The 18,036-nt window shown below is 42.4% G+C and overlaps 1 protein-coding gene across 1 annotated transcript in view; it reads right to left on the reverse strand.

Moving 5' to 3' along the window:
- The window catches only part of PIK3R2 (phosphoinositide-3-kinase regulatory subunit 2), a 151,247-nt gene that overhangs the window by 117,282 nt on the left and 15,929 nt on the right, over positions 1–18,036 (reverse strand). The window contains exon 2 of the mRNA XM_077476339.1: positions 7,182–8,149. Within this exon, the coding sequence (XP_077332465.1) occupies positions 7,182–7,512 (331 nt within the window). The 5' untranslated portion in view covers positions 7,513–8,149. The remainder of the gene's footprint in view (positions 1–7,181; positions 8,150–18,036) is intronic.

Here is an 18,036-nt window from a genome sequence, read left to right on the forward strand (position 1 = left end):
AACTGGCACTGGCCGGTGGCACTGGATGGCATTGGCAGGTGGCACTGGATTGCACTGGCAGGTGGCAATAACTGGCACATGACACTGCAAGGTGGCACATGGCACTGACAGATGGCATTGGCAGGTGGCACTGCCAACTGGCATTGGCAGATGGCACTAACTGGCATTGGCAGGTGGCACTGGATTGCACTGGCAGGTGGCACTAGATTGCACTGCTTGGCACTGGCAGGTGGCACTGGCACTAACTTGCACGGATTGGCAAGTGGCACTGGATTTCACTGGTTGGCACTGGCAGGTGGCACTAACTGGCACTAGCAGGTGGCACTAACTGCCATTGGCAGGTGGCACTGTCATTGGCAGGTGGCACTAACTGGTATTGGCAGGTGGCACTGGATTTCACTGGTTGGCACTGGCAGGTGGCAGTAACTGGCATTGGCAGGTGGCACTAACTGCCATTGGCAGGTGGCACGGTCATTGGCAGGTGGCACTGGCATGTGGCACTAACTGGTATTGGCAGGTGGCACTGGATGGCACTGGCAGGTTTCACAGCCGATAGTATAACTGTGAAACTGAATGCTCCCTGCAGTGCTGCACTGTGTGAAACTGTATGGAGAGAGAGAGGAGCTGACACATTCAGCGTGATGTCAGAGGTGGGCGGGACCCGGCAGCTATCCAGCCAATGATTGGGCTGCTTAAGAAAGGGGAGGGGCCACATACACGTATTGGCCCGCCCAGATCCCATCCCATTGGCTGGTGTTGGAAAGCAGGGTCCCGTCCACCCCCACATTCAGCCTCAATTTTGACAGCTCCTCTCTACACACAGTTTCACACACTGCGGCGCTGCTCTGCCAACAGTGTGTGGAGAAGGGAGGAGGATGTCAGAGGCTGCTGAGCTGCTCTCTTCCTGCTCCATCCCGACTACCAGACAGTGCTCTGTGTCTGGAGGCACCAGACACAGAGCAACAGGACACCTGTCAGTGCCAAAAACCCAGGCGCCAGGGCACAATTTCTAGTCGCAATGGCGACCTGGCGCCTGGGATTTGTCGCGCCCTGGACTAGGGGACAACTCTGTGAATGCCTTTGAGTGGCCCAGTCAGAGCTCAGACTTGAATATCTCTTTTTTTTTTTATCAACAAAAGGGTTTTTATTGAGAAAAGCTTAAGGCACTACAAGGTATAATTGCACAGGTATACAATCAATCAATGTAATCAGTATTTGGTATAATCCAAGCAATCTATAGATATTTGAAAATGCATACCCATTCTTGTCTATTCCATATCACTAGGAGAAGACAAAATAAAATAACTAGTCCCACTGGCAGTAATAAGAGCATTTCATTACTGGTAGGTCTCCTCCAATAGATCTCCTGATCCACGTTTTGTTTCCTAGGAGTTCCTGTGCTGAAGTTGCTATCCTAGTAGCAATCTAATGCCAGTCTCGGCAGTGCCACATCTGGCGAGTCCAGCCAGCACTGCCATATACCATAGAATTTGGTGATTTCCTAGGGTGGAATGTATTTTTTTTCCCTAATAAGGGTGGTATTAACCTGCTGGATCCATTGTGTCATTTTAGGTGCATTTGCCGAGAGCCACATACGGCAATCAGTTTTCTGGCTATGTATAGGAGTCTTGTGAGCACAATGTACAATTGAACCTCTCCGGGGAGATCTGAAAATGGCTGCGCACCAACGCTCCCCATCCAACCTGATGGAGCTTGAGACATGCTGCAAAGAAGAATGGGAGAAACTACCCAAAAACAGGTGTGCCAAGCTTGTAGCATCATAGTCAAAAAGACTTGAAAATTGTAATTGGCGCTTCAACAAAGTATTGTGCAAAGGCAGTGAATACTCCTATACGGTTTGTTTCTTTAAAATAAATTTGCAAGGATTTCAAACAAACGTCTTTCACATTGTCATTATGGGGTATGGTTTGTAGAATTTTGAGAAAAATAAATAATTTAATCCATTTTGGAATAAGGCTGTAACATAACAAAATGTAGAAAAAGTGAAAAACGTGAATACTTTTCGGATGCAACATAAACACACACATTCTCTCTCTCCCCCCGAGACAACAAACTACACTATCTTATGGGAATACCTCTTTCATATGCCATTGTTAGATCAAGTGTCTGCATAAGAGCAGTTCTGCCACAAAACAAATGGAAGTATTGGTGTATGTGTATCTACTGTAAATCATTTGACAAAAAAGTACATATTTTTAGCTGTTTACATTGTTTGGAGAGACTCTGGTCAAATACTGGACCCAACCTTTATAGCAGCTGTATTAATAAGAATCAAGAATAGTTAGACTTTTTGACAAAGCTGATCTTTGGCATTTATAATACTGTGCTGCCATCTAGAGTTTGCAGGCAGAAATGTTCCAGAAAAATAACTCATAGAAAGTAATGTAGGAAAGAAGTGGCAATGGCTACAGCCCAGTGGGAAGTGGATGTAAACTTTCCAGGATAAAAAAGGCTGTGCATAAACCTGAAAGGAGGACTCTACCATGGGGTGAAACAAAAGCTGCAGAAAGAGAGAGACTGTCAAGATCAAGAATTCACTTTCCTGCAATCACCTGATGCATAGAGACCTGTTTGCAAAGGAAATGGTGGACCAGCTAGAATGAAAGCTACGCGACTTCTGAAATATCCCCTCTTCTATCCTGTCTATACCATTGACGAGGTTCGCTTGCTAGGAAAGCATAAGAAAACGTGATTATGTATGCTTATTTATGGCTGTATGTTTTGTATTGTTAGCCTTGAACTATAAATAGTTTGTGGCCAAAGCTCAGTCCTCCTCTTCTGTGGTCCCCACCAGTCCTCATGGCTCCCACCCACTGAGTGCCTCCATAGGAAGCCGAAATTAACAACATTAACACTATGGCAGCCAATCCAATTCTCACTGTCCTCCAATAATAGATTGTGTGACTGCATCAACAAAATGACTATTAGGAAACCTGCACTGAAAAAATATAAAGGCTTTTATTAGCTTCAATGTTTTTTCCAATAATTGACCCAGAGTAAGTTCAGTTTACACATTTTCTTCAGGTCATATTTCTTTATAAGACTAAATATGGTCTGGTTAGGGTTGGTCAGCTTGTGAATGTGTAAGCATATTCAATCTGGGTAATTTCAAGACAAAGACATGGATATTTCCTGGTGTAGATTTAAGCTGGCCAAGAATCTCAAAGTGTTTTTTTTTGCATTATTAGCTCTCCTCATATAGGAAAATAGGCGCCCAGTGTGCTCTCTTGCTAGACAATTCTGGAAAGAGATCACAGGGGCAGCCCGGCACAATTAACCTTTAGTTAAGTGTTGCGTATAGGTTTTTTTCTTCTCTCTTTTTCCCTTCCCCCCCCCCCCCACTCCCCACTGGTTGTTTCTTTACTCTGCTGGTGCGTGGGTAGTAGACCCCGGGTATTAAAATGTCAAATATACATTAAAGGTTAATGGATTAAATATACCAGAGAAACGTACAATGGTTTTGCAGGAATTGTGGCATATGTGAACACAAGTCGCATTTATTCAAGAAACACATTTTCAAACAGGGAAGATTCCGAAATTTAGAGATGAACATTATACACAGATATTCCATAGTACAAATTTAGATGCCAAGACGAAGGGGGTGAGTGTCCTGCTCTCGAGTTCGTTTTCATGGTCTTTTCCTCAAACAGATGAGCGGTTCGGAGGGACGGTATCTATTTGTTAAGGGTCGGCGGGTTGCACTGGTTTCTCTTTACCTACCGAATAGAGCCCAGTTGAGCTGTTTGGAGAGTATTCTTAATACCTTACAAAGCTTTATGGAAGGAGGGGTGATATTGGGTGGAGATATTAATGTGGCCCTTGAACCACTAATGGATGTTTCAAAATCGGCTTCATATCTTCCATATCTGTATCTTAAATGGATAAAAAAAAAGCCCTCCAAATGGTGTGTTTGGTAGACATCTGGAGAGTTCAACATCCAGCTGAGCACGATCATACTTTCTATTCATCGCCACATGACAGTTATTCTCGTATTGATTACATATTGGTTTCCCAATCCTTATTACCTACTGTATTTAATTCTTCAATTGGTGTACAAACCGTGTCTGATCATGCCCTGGTGTTTACTGATCTCCAGCTGGCTAAGAGGGCCAATAGACCACGGTCATGGAAACTTAATGAATCATTAATTCAGGAAGGGCAACTACGAAATGATTTTTTAAGTGAATTGACTAGAATTTTTAATGAAAACTATTCAGATGAAATCTCCCCACTGACTTTATGGGAAATGCATACGTGTGTTATATTTATCAAAAAAGCAGCAGAATTAAAGAAAAATAGTCAAGCAGTATTCCAAGCCCAATCAAACCAGGTGGCAGATTTAGAAATCAAACATAAAAAAAAAAAACACTGGTACAGTCTTTTGCAGTGGACCTCAGAATAGAGAAAAGTTACATTCATTAATGAGGCAAGAGACCAATATACAGATAGCGAAAATTAGAAATAAGTACCAAGAACTAAGTAGTAAACATGGTAAATTATTAGCACAGTCACTTAGGGAAATCTCTGGGAAGAATTATGTCCCATGTATCGAATCTGACAGTGGGAAACGTTGCTTTAAATCTAAAGAAATTGCAGAGATCTTTCGAAAATATTATACAGGACTTTATAATCTGCAGACTAACATGGTGTCAGGTCAGATGCCTACAAAAAAACAAAAAATTAGGGATCATCTTTCCTCTTCAGGATTACTGTCAATTTTAGAGGAAGCGTCAGAATTATTTAATTTACTGATTTTAATCGAGGAATATACAAAGGCTGTCAATATGTTCAAATCTAATAAAGCTCCCGGCCCGATGGGTATACGGCTGTTTACTATAAGGCATTTGCTTCTATTTTAGGTCCCAGATTCGTAAACTTTCAATTAAATATTAGAGGACAAGCCCATAGGAAGATACCCTTAGAGCACATATTACAGATATTCCTAAGGAAGGTAAAGATCATGCTCAATGTAAGAATTATCAACCGATTTCCTTGGTAAATGTTGATTTAAAATTTTTTACTCGGATTTTAGCTACCAGGTTACAGCCCCTCCTTCAGAACATTATCCACCCTGATCAGGTGGGTTTTATGCCCACCAAAGAGGCAAAAGATAATACCACAAAAGCTTTAGATATTATTCATTTAGCTCATGCCCATAAAACATTGACGTGCTTGTTATCTTCGGATGCTGAAAAAAGCCTTTGACAGGGTGGATTGGACATTTCCGAAGGAGACGCTGACCCATATTGGTGTGGGGAAGTCTTTTAGTAAATGGATAGAGGCAATCTATTCCGTTCCATCAGCAGCGGTAAGAATTAATGAGGTGACCGCCTCATATTTTAATATGAGGAATGGCACTAGACAAGGTTGTCCTCTTTCTCCATTGATTTTTATACTAACCCTTGGACCATTTCTAAGACATGTACGACAAAGTAAGGATATCCAAGGCTGTCTAATTAATAAGTTAGAGCATAAAACTGCGGCATTTGCCGATGATATATTGTTTTTTATTATGTCACCAGAAACAACTCTACCAAAAATTTACTAAAGGAGTTTGATCATTACAGCAAAGTGTCAAATTTTAAAATCATCATTCAAAAATCTGAAATATTGAATATTACGCTGCCAAGTAAACAAGTACAGGCTCTCCAATCTTCCTTCTCATTGCATTAGGCATCGACTTCTTGGACGTATCTTGGGGTAAAACTGACATCCTCAATAGATGAGGTTTTCCAGGCAAATTTTCCACCATTATTGAAGGAATTCTCAGTAGATTTGGATAGATGTAATAAGGGTCCCTATATCCGGATGGGTAGAAATTCTATCCTTAAAATGAATATTCTACCAAGATTATTATACGGTCTTCAGACCCTACCAATAGTTATCCCAGAGTCATTTTTGAAGTCACTGCGTAGTGCCTTTATTAGATTTGTTTGGGCAAAAAACACCCTTGAATAGCTTGTCATTATTTATCATTGCCAAAAACCCAGGGGGGGGGGGGGGGGTATGGCTCTCCCGGACCCAATAAATACAAGGCAGTTCCTCTCGCTAGGGTTTTAGCCTGGTGTAGAGATGAGGGAAATAAAACCTGGGTATCGATAGAGCAAAGATCCCACTCTGATGTTTGCCATGGTTACGGCCAAAAACATTGGGAGCATTAAAACAGCAACCTTAAAAGTAATTCAGCAAAGTCATTTATTCCTAAAAGTGGAGGGGGAAATCACCCGGCTTTATCCAATCTTGGGGAATCCGTTATTTCCGCCAGGATACATGGATAGTAGATTCAAACAAGCCATGGGAGAAGACAGAATTAGATTGGGTGATTTTCTAGAAGGGTCAAGAATAAAAACTGCATCGGAAATACAGCTTATGTTTAATCCGCCTTTGGACCCTTGGCGGATGCCACAGCTTACTCATTTTCTCATCTCTTACTCATGGAGAGAGATCGGAGGATTTATATATGCCAATGGAAAATCTGTTTGGTAGACAAACCTACGTCTCAAGGTGTATCAGGTGTATAAAATATTAATAGATCCTCCAGAAGATTGTGTTGCTAGATTTCTTGAGAAATGGGAAAGCGACTTAGATACCACATTTTCTAAAGAACAACGTAACCAAATTTTATATTTTTGCTCATTATCCTTCTACTGTCTCCAATCATCAAGAGTTATGTTACAAAATTCTTACAAGATGGTACAAAGTCCCATTCCTAATACAGAAAAGCTACCTGGAAGTGACAAACATTTGCTGGCTACAGATTATGATTTAGGATCTGACTCAGGTAGATATCTCCATCTTTCAGATTTCAGAATGCAAGCACACAGGGTAAGGAGGAGAAGTTTGAATCAAAATGGATATCTTGGTCCCATTTTGTATGTACCAGAGAATATGGCAGGGAGCTTGTGGAGGCGGAGTTGGGGATGGAGGGAGGAGGAGAGAGGGATTAAGAAGAGAGAAATTATTATTTTTTTTCTCTATGGGTATGTATAACCAGATAAAATAAAAATGAAACAATATATATGCAAGATATGTTTTGTGATACGCATGCAATGAAAATTTTATTTGTGTTAATGTATAAAAATTTGTTGAAAACATAGAATTTACAAAAAAAAGAAACTTGGAAAAAGTATGTGCTTTTATATTATGTTTAAAATGCTTACCAGAGAAAGTACTTTGCTCTGTCTGAAGTGGAGTGGGTGTAGCAGGTAGTGGACGAAGGCCACGTGGACGATGGGCAGGTAAAGGCATTTGGACAGGCCCAATATATTCCACATAGGTTCCTGGAAAGTCCCCCTTCTGCTTTGTTCTTTCATTAATACCCAAAATCCATCCAATATGATCTGGGTCACGCTCCTCTCCATTTTTGCAACCTAATGCTAATAAAGCTGCTCGAGTAACAGTCAGAATATCACCAGGCAAAAGGTCTATGTCTTCTGCTCGCTCTTTTTCATACGAGTACAGCGCACGATACTGGTACCCCTCGGTTGACATTGGTAAAAAAAAAAAAAATAATAATAATATTATTTCCTTTGCGATTTAGGGTTTAGAAGCCTCAGCTTCCCAGAATATGTCTAGTGTATACCAGAAACAAAAAGGCAAGGTGAATAGGTTACAGCATGAAAGTAGCTGGGCTTTCTGCCAGCATTGTCCTATAGAAAAAAAAAAAAATGAACGTTGAATTAATGCTAAATTAAGGAGTCAACAAATCCTAACAAACAGCTAGCTGGAACTCTCCATAGAACTGAAGACATGTTCATCGAATATAAGGAGGAGATGTTTCAAATGTTACGCTCCATTTTCTAATTTCTCCAGCAAGTTCCTGATATGTGCTCAGCCCTGACAAATTCTCTTCTGCATTGAAGTCCAGGTTGTACAAATAATGGATGAAAAATGGTCTCTGTCTTTAGCTGCCTCTTATTCTGAGCTTGAAGCCTCGGTTGAGCCAGATGATAGAGCACAAGAAAAGGGCCACAAACATAATCCACGACTTTAAAGGAATCATGCAACAAAAAACACAAAAAATAAATAAAAAAAAAAGAAGGATGGAAAGCAAAAACAGAGGGGGAGCCCAAGCAGAAATTCTCAACAAAATGTACTTTCTTAGATCAATTCACAGAAGGCAAGAAATCTGAAAAGACAAAAGTGGAATACAAGTTATTTTTTGCATAAATGCACATAAACTTATTCTGCTGGTCAAAAGTTTAAGAACACCCCCATTTTTCCAGCGGTACACTGCTACAGGTGAAAATAAAAGAAGTTTAGATAAAAGTGATTGCAAACCCTTACCTTGTCAAACAAACCCTTCCGTTTAAAATATAAATTAAAAGTAAAACTAATGTTGTAACCACTTCAGCCCAGAAGAATTTACCCCCTTCCTGACCAGGCCATTTTTTGCGATACAGCGCGGTCGTGCGACGTACCCACACAAAACTGATGTATTTTTTTCACCACCAAAAGAAAGCTCTACTTGTGGAATTTGATCACCTCTGCGGACTTTATTATTTGCGCTATTCGCAAAAAAAAAAAAAAAAACGCAACATTTTTGAAAGAAAACACAATATTCTGCACTTTTTGCTATAATAAATATCCAAAAAAATATTATTCATCAGTTTAGGCCGATATGCATTATTCTACATATTCTTGGTAAAAATATAAATAAAATAATAAGCGTATATAGATTGGTTTGTGCATAAGTTATAACATCTACAAAATAGGGGATAGATTTGTGGCATTTTTATTATTTTTTTTTTTTTTTTTTACTAATAATGGCGGTGATCTGCAGTTTTTAATTGGGACTGGAACATTGCGACGGACACATTGGACACTTTTTTGGGACCGGTGACATTTATACAGTGATCAGAGTTAAAAATAACCACTGATTACTGTATAAATGTCACTGGCAGGGAAGGGGTTAACACTAGGGGGCGATCAAGGGGTTCCCTATGTGTGTTCTAACTGAGGGGCAATGTGGCTGACTAGGAGGAGACAGATCGTTGTTCCTACACACGATCTGTCTCCTCTCCCCAGACAAAACCAGGATTTGTGCGCTTACACACACAGATCCCGGTTCTGGTTCTGTCACGAGCGATCACGGGTTCCCAGCGGTTATTGCCTGCTAAGAGCTGAGGTACAGCTATGATGGCTCTGCCATCCTGCCTCAGTATAACTGTGGCAGCTGGTTGGGAAGCAGTTAAACTATAAAATATATTTTCCCCTACTTTTTATTTTTTAATAAGTGATCACATTCCCTCTGTTCTCAGCTGTATAAGGAGCTCAGAGAGCTAGTGGAGGAGAAACTGTAGCACACAGATCTTCCCTGTGAAAGGCTGTGCAGGGGAGGTGTGTCAGGACAAGTCTGATCATTGGTGGAGAGCAGGCCAGGTTCCCAGCACAGCTAGCAAACCGACTATGGTGTGTTCTGCTTAGTGTGGTCAGTTTTTAATATGAACACTAAGGGACTGGCAGAAACCACTGGGATTTCACATAAGGGAAGCAATACAAAAAGGAACAGGATACTTTCTCATACAAGTACATAGTACAGAAGGAACAGATCAGGAATATGAAATGTTGGGTTTACATATTCTTTAAAGAGGGATTTCACTGTGAAAAAAAAATATTAAAAGCCAACAACTACAAATACAGCAGCTGCTGACTTTTAAGAAATGGACACTCACTTGTCCCGGGGTCCAGCGATGTGGGCAGCCGAGGCCGATCGATCGGCTCTCGGCTGCTGCCGCCACCATTCTAGGTGAGGGAATCAGGAAGTGAAGCGTTGCGGCTTCACTTTCCGGTTCCCTACTGCGCATTCGCAAGTCGTGCAGCGCAATAGGAATTGTCCGCGCTGACTCTGGGACCCGTGTGTGTCCCAGCAGACAGCGCGCAGGGACAGGAAGAGGCATAGATTACCGTGGGAGTCTATGCCCGGAAGTGGGTGTAAATACCTGTCTTTGACAGGTATCTGCACCCCCCTCCCCCCTGAAAGGTGCCAATCGTGACATTGGAGGGGGGGGGGGGGGAGGGTTCAGATGAGCAGAAGTTCCACTTTAGGGTGGAACCCCGCTTTAACAAAAACTGAAAAACAATGTACAATTTCAGTTATACAAAAAGCCTTCTGGTTTTGGCTATGGGACAGGAAGCGAAGGTGAACCTCCCCAATGGGACAAAGATGGCAAAAATATAAAGCTGACAGGGGTTATAAACCTCCCTTACTCTAAAACTCAAGCAACGAAAGAAGGCACATCAGCCTAGTGCATTACTGAATTACTGTATTGAAAGAAGTACCACTGAAAGTCCAGAATGGGAACGCATTTCAAGGATCATGCCCTCTACCTCAGACTCCTCTACTCTAACCAATATGAAAAAAAAAAAAAAAAAAGTTTTGCCTAGAGAGGTTCACAAAAAAATTGAACCTCCGCTTTTCGGAACCCCCCCCCCCCCTCCGGTGTCCCATTTGGCAACGTTCAGGGGGGGAGGGGGGATGCAGATACCTAAAACCGGTATTTTCACCCACTTCCGGGCATAGACTCACGTGGGAGTCTATGCCTCTTCCCGTCCCACCACGCTGTCTGCTGGGACGCACACGGGTCTCCGAGACAGCGCGGACCATTTGGATTGTGTAGTATGGCTTGTGCATGTGCAGTAGGGAACCGGGAAGTGAAGCCGAATGGGGTGCAGCAGCCATGAGAGGGTGTGAATTAGTGGGGCGCCTCGTGATTGACAGTGGATAGAAGTGAGATTATGTTGATGCTTGCTCAAAAAATACACATACAATCTAAAAATGTTGGCATCAGGATTGTAATACAGCGGGGCAGCTCCCTGACATCTACATTTACAGCAAGCACACTGTTGGTAATGCAATTCTACATGCAACTACTGCGAACCCGATGCCTCTGGTGAAAAGTATCCTGTATAGTCATTACCTTAGGGATTAGACAACTGTACAGTGGAGGTATACTTTGAAAGAGTGGCTAGGGTGTTACAAGGCTACATGAGCAAGGTTATAGCAAAAAGACCATGAAGGAGGCCTATCAAAAAGCCAAGTTTCACACTAACAGTATTTAGTATATAAACAATCTTTCAAAGCAAACCCCAAATTCATAAACAAACAATTACAGCACAGCCAGATCCATGACATTGTCAAAATATTAGCATTTACTTACAAGTGATGATATAGGTAAGAAACACGTGAGGGAGAACCTGAAATGGTATATGTTCCAATTACACACACACACACACACACACACACACACACTTGAGACTGCAATGATTTGCAAATCTCATAAACCTATCATTCATTCATTCACAACAGAAAACATATCAAATGTTTAAACTGAGAAAATGTATCATTAAGAAAAAATGAGGTAAAATGTAAAAACTGAACGCAGCAACACATCTTAAAGTTGGAGCAGAGCAACAAAAAGCTGGCAAAGCAAGTTCCACTAACGAGGAAGAACTGGAACAATTTGCAACTTAATTAGGCAACAGGTTGGTGAGATGGTTGGATATAAAAAGGGCATTTTAGAAAGTCATACTGTGTGAGGTAGAGATGGCGAGAGATTCACCAATCTGTGAAAAGCTGCATCTAAAATTTACTTCCTCTTTGTTTCCCTGCAAAGGCAAAGCATAATGGGCTACTATGAATCGCAGGAGCCAGCGATGTCCCAGATTTTCTCACCGGCTGGAAGCGGCCATCTTCCTTTCGCGGTCACGGACTCTGGCTCTGTGACTGGCCAGACTCACCTGATGTTACTCCCGTGTGGAGCCGCCAGTCAAGGCATGTAATTTAATGAAAACGGCACGCCGTGACCCTTCTAAAGTGCGCATGCGCCGAGTACATCGGCGCATGCACAGAAGCAATCCTCGCACGGGGAATTGTAAATATCTCCTAAACCACAAAGGTTTAGTAGATATTTACAGCACCTACAGGCAAGCCTTAATCAAGGCTTACCTGTAGGTGAAAGTGTGTTGTAAGGATTTACAACCACTTTAAAATGTAGCATCACCTACAGTACTTAAGATCAAAAAAAAAATAAATTGAAAATCTGGAGAAATCCGTGCGCTGGGGCAAGGCCGAAGTGCAATATTGGATGCCCATGATCTTTGGGCTTTCAGATGGCAGTGCATTAAAAACAGACATGGTTCTGTGATGGACATCACTGCATGGGCTCAGGAACACTTCAGACAATTACCGTATGTGAACAGTGTCTGCCGTACCATCTAGATATGCAACTTAAAAGCTCTATCATGCAAAAAAGCCAAATAAGAACATAATCCAGAAAACATGGCAGTCTTCACTGGGCCAAAGCTCATTTAAAAATGGTCTGTTCAGTGGACAAATTAAAATTTGACTTTTTTGGCAACCATGGGCACCACGTCCTCCAAACTAAAGAGAGGGATCTTCTGGCTTATCAGTTCAAAAGCCTGCATCTCTGATTGTATGGAGGTGCCTTATTTCATATGGAATGGGCAGCTTGTACATGTGGAAAGCCATCAATGCTGAAAGATATATCCAGCTTTTAGAGGAGCATATCCTCCCATCCAGACAAGCTGTTTTTAACAGGACAATATGACAGTAGCATGGCTTTGTAGTAGAAGAGACCGGGTGCTTAACATTTGATATGGTTTCTACTGTATTTTCTAATGTGAATAAAATATGGATTTATGAGATTTGCAAAGCATTGCATTCTCTTTATGTATATTTTATACAGCATCCCGACTTTTGTGTTTTATAAGAGATTTATTAGGTTTTTTTCAAGATTTACAGACAATGCAACAGAGGCAGGAATGTCAATGAAATGTCCAAGAACATGACAAGCTATGAGCAAGGACTAAACACTATAGACCTTGGCGTAACAAGAATTCCCATGTCCAGCACCAGTAATGAAGGAACTGAAAAGCCCAGCATGTTGGTAGGTGTGGTCACCTCTGCAAGGGAGGGCAATGGAGGAGCGCCAGTCGGCTCTCAAATTGTTTCAAGATGAGATGGAAGATCATAGAGAAGCACAGACTACAGAGGAGAACAAGGACCAGAGATTTTTTTTTTAATACTTTAATTTAAAGAATATGTTGCCTCCACATTTCACTTTCCTGATATGCGGCTGTTGTACCATGTGTACTAAAAAAAAAAAAAAAAAAAAATTATTATATATATATATATATATATATATATATATATATATAATATATATATATATATATCTCCTTTTTTCTTTGCATTGCTTCCTTTGTGTGATGTACCTGGTGATCCTGCCCGTTCTCCTGCATTCCTATTTGGAACTGACCACAGGGCATGAGAGCACATTAATTCCAGCATGGTCAACTTTTTAACTGTGCTAGGTGCCTGTCCTCCAATGGCCAAGACTTGTGCTGACACACCCCCTGCACAGCTCTTCGCTGAGAAGGTCAGTGTACTGCTTTAACCTTGCCCTTTTACTGACAGACATTCTCCTGCCCCCCCCCCCCCCCCCCCACAACCTCTCTAAGCCCCTATGCAGCTGAGCGGGGTGTGGATTCACTACTTTAAGCATGGGAAAAGTTTTAAATGTTACAAGTTATGTTATGAAACCTAAGCTCTATCAGATAGTCTATTAACACACTGATCAGCCACAGCGTTATGACCACTGACAGGTAAGTGAATAATATCAATAGTCTTGTTGCAGCTGAAAGTTGGTGGGATAGCAAGCAAACATGTCATTCTTGAATTTTATGTGTTCAAAAGCAGAAAAACTGGTAATCAGTTTGTTGTTTGAGGCCGCATAGCAGGAGACTGGTTCTGGATGCCCATGCTGACCTGTGTCCCCAGACAATCTACAAAGGGCACGTGAGAATCAGAACTGGATCAATGGAAGACAGTGGCCTGGTCTGATGAAGAGATGCAGTGTATACACCGCCCCTAAAGTACCTCAAAGATGCTGCTTGCAGGGCTTTCACACTAGAGTGACAAGAGAGGTGCTTTACAGGTGATATGTTTAGTGCTATAGCACCTGTAAGGCACTCAGTGTGAAAGTAGCCTTAGACCTCTTACTCCACATAATAGTTTTGAATCAACATTAAAAAGCACTGAAGAGTTGGACAGCCAACTGTCACTTTTTCAAAAGATCATAGATTTCAATTTAGGGAGGAGTTCACAGTGGTGTGTTGCGGTTTGGCCACAACATGGGTGTATACCTTTTATACCATTTTACTGGCGGTCCAATTGACTGAAAGCAGCATGCAGGACTTTTGGTGGTCTTTCAGATGACACTGCAAAAACGCACAACCTAATAGAAATCCTCAGGACCGCAGCTAAAAATGACTGGGAAACAAAAGAAAAAAAAATGCACAAACACCTGTGCTGCAGCCAAACTGCAGCGCACTCGTCTGAACTTGGACTAAAATCACTCACTTCATTCAAAACGCAATTCTGTGTTAGGCTGGCCATACAACCACGGGTTGCAGTAAAGAAATTTGCACAATTCCCCCATCAACACAGACGGAGTAGGGGAAGGCATCCCTGCCGGGACTAGACAGTGCTTATTGCTACAGCAGCCTTTAGAGATAAATCTCAGGTAAAAGCCGGCATGCTGGTTGTACCAAAGTTAAACAACTTGGTACAATCAGCCTGCCCATACACGGCCGAGATTCGAACCATGTATGGTCCGCCTTACATGAAACACGTAGAGACTGCAGTCCAAAACATGCACCAATTCAAATACATTATTCTAATATTATTATATCTATATATATCCCCACCCCCATCAAATCATTCTCTGCAGCTATTACCTTTTGTACCACCACCCCCTCCCTTTAGAATGTAAGCTCCACGAGCAGGGCCCTCCTGTACCTTTTGTATTGAGCTGTACTGTAATTGTGTTGTCCCTCTTATACATTGTAAAGCGCTGCGTAAACTGTTGGCACTATATAAATCTGGGGGGGGGGGGGGGGAGCTTACTTACCGACAAGCTAGCAGACAACCAATTAAAACTGTCTAACAGTGTGTGTTAAAAACAGGATTTTTATAACAGCTTACCTGTAAAATCCTTTTCTTTTGCGATACATCACAGGATAGTCTCAGTAATTACTGATGGGTTATATAGGGTATCACTAGGCAATTGGCCCACCCTAGACAGGAAGTTCAATCCCCCTATACAACCCCTCCCCTTACTGGGAGTACCTCCGTTTTGTAGCAAAGCAACATAAGTATTAGAAGAGGGGAGGAACCCCTGTGTCCTGTGGTGTATCTCAAAAGAAAAGGATTTTACAGGTAAGCGGTTATAAAAATCCTATTTTCTTTCTCATACATCACGGGACACAGAGTCTCAGTAATCACTGATGGGATGTCCCAGAGCAATGCTATCTGAGGGGAGGGAAACCACACAAAGTAGGGTGTAAGAAGACCTGAAGACCCTGTACCGCTGCCTGCAGCACACTACGCCCAAAGGGGATATCCTCATGCCTTCTCACATCCACCTGATAAAATTCGGTGAATGTATGAACTGATGACCAGGTTGCAGCCTTGCAGATTTGAGCCATGGGGGCCTGGTGGTGCACTGCCCACGAAGCACTAATAGGGCTAGTGGAGCGCGCTTTCATCTCAAAAGGCTTCAAACCATAAGCTTGAACAATTACTTGTCAAATCCACTTAGCAATGGTAGATTTCGACACTGCCTGTCCTGTATTAGGACCTTCTGGCAATACAAACAAAACATCAGTTTTGCGAACCCAAGCAGTCGCTTCCAGATTGGCTGTAGTGAGAGCAGTCAAAGCCTAAGAATGTAGTGCCCTTTCTTCTGTAGAACAGGGATTTGGAAAAAAGGAAGGCAGAATATCTTGGTTTAGATGAAAATCGGAAACCACCTTCGGTAGAAAACTAGGATGAGGGTGTAACACCACTTTATCCTTGTGCATTATTAGATATGGCCCTTTACAAGAAAGGGCCGCTAATTCTAAGACTCTTCTGGCAGAAGAAATGGCCACCAGAAAATGTATTTCCTTGTCAACAGAACTAAGGGAATTAAATGTATTAGTTCAAAAAGGTGCTTCCGTAAAGCTGACAGAACTAAATTCCAATTTCGTATCAGTTGGATCCTTAAGCATCTGAGCATTGCCAACAGGACAAGTCAGACTTATTTACAGTGGACAGCGGCGTCAATCACCGGTATACCCCACATCTTAGTACATTTTTCCTCCACAGAATAAAGTGTTGAAAACTTTTTAGGAGGGAGGGTGATCACACTCAGAATAAGCTTTTCCAGTAAACTATGAACAGGAAAGGCATGTGTAGTTTTGAGGAGGCTTCAGTGAACCCAAAGAGGAGAGTTCTTTAACTGACTCAGATACGGACAACTGAAATGTGGAGCGGACCAATACAGCGAGAATTTGCACCAAGACTTTCTCATCCTGATCATCTGAGGGCGATTCCTCTCCTTTTTCCGCCCAGAGTTTCTCTATTTGAGGGTCCCGGGTGGCAGAGGGGGACCTAGTGCAGTTTTGTTCCACTGAGTGAAGATGCGATTAAGGTCACTAATCTTTCCTCTAATCCATTTATGGTTGAGGAAAAAACCTCCTGCGTAATGTATACAGGGGCTGAAGTGTCAGAAGCAATTGCAGCCCCTGATCCAAACGGCTCACCCTGGCCAGCTTCCCCAGGTCCTTCAGGAATCCCTGTAGGAGAGAAAAAAAAAACCCTTCCCCCATCCTACCCGGAGCATGGCTTGGAGAGCGTACAGCATGGACACGGAGCTGACAGATCAGGCATGAAAAAGGTATATGCTCTTGGCAGCCCCCGGTGGCTACTTTAGGCATAGCATACATTTACTAAAGGAGAGTTTTTTTTTTTTAAAGGAGAAACCTACTAGAATTAGAAAAACTCTTAAGGAGTCTCCCTTACTTTATCCAGCTGCAGGGTTCTGTGTAATAGACCCAATCTTCACCTCTCACGGTGGTCTCCGTTTAGAAAAAACCTTCAGAGACTGGGGCTCCCTTTGAAAAGGGTGATCCGCAGTTCTGGGCCTGTAAAGCACCCTGCCAAGAATATGGCTGCAAAAAACAAATACTGGATCCCGGGGTCCAGCTCCCTAAAAAGAGACGCGTTACAAGTAAAACATTGTTTCTTCGGACACGAGGCCCAGGTACCATCCAATTCGGCCTGGAAAAGACATCTTGAATGGATCAGGTTGCATGGCTAGCCCCAGTGAGGATATTCCAGTGGAGCTCAGCACAGCACATCTTTACTCGTGATCAACACCCAAGACACTGGCGAAAAAACTGGGGTACTCCCAGTAAGGGGAGGGGTTGAACTTCCTGTCTAGGGTGTGCCAGTGTCCAATCACCTAGTGATACCCTATAACCCATCAGTAATTACTGAGACTCTGTGTCCCGTGATGTACAAGAAAGCAGGGGTTTAGTCTGCACGCATTTGCAAATGCATGCGTAAGCCGGGAACACACGGGGCTCTGGGCTTACGTGTGCATTTGCAAATGTGTGCAGACTAAACCCCTACATTTAATGCATACTGTTAGACAGGTTTAACTGGTTGTCTGCGAGCTGGTCGGTAAGTAAGCTTGTTTTTTTTCCCCTTGGATTTATCCTTGGCCCTGTTTAATCCTTGAGGGCAGGGACTGATGTGAATGCACAAATTATATAAAGTGCTGTGTAAATTGACAGCGCTATACAAGTACCTGTATTAAACAAATACAAATATTGATGCCATACATGCACACGGTCCGCTCACATTGCCACCCATTCAGACTGTGGCTGGATCTATCTGGTCTGCCCACTGCATTAAGAGCTTGCTGTACTGAAAACTACGGTCTGAATGGGTGGCAATGTGGATGAGACTGTGGGTGTGCATGGGATGAATCAGACCCCTGGCTTGTCCATCTATCTTTGCTGTATAGTGGGCAGATCAGAGCAGGAGTCAGACTCTCTGGTCCACCCGCTAGTTAGATGGACAAGCCAGGAGTTTGATCCATCCCATACACACTATCCCCCATTCAGATTCTAAATGCTAGGGTATGAGGAGATTGAGATTTGTAG

Source organism: Lithobates pipiens, unplaced genomic scaffold (assembly GCF_037356315.1).
Source record: "Lithobates pipiens isolate NorthernLeopardFrog02 unplaced genomic scaffold, aLitPip1_a1.2 Scaffold_13, whole genome shotgun sequence".
Taxonomy (NCBI): domain Eukaryota; kingdom Metazoa; phylum Chordata; class Amphibia; order Anura; family Ranidae; genus Lithobates; species Lithobates pipiens.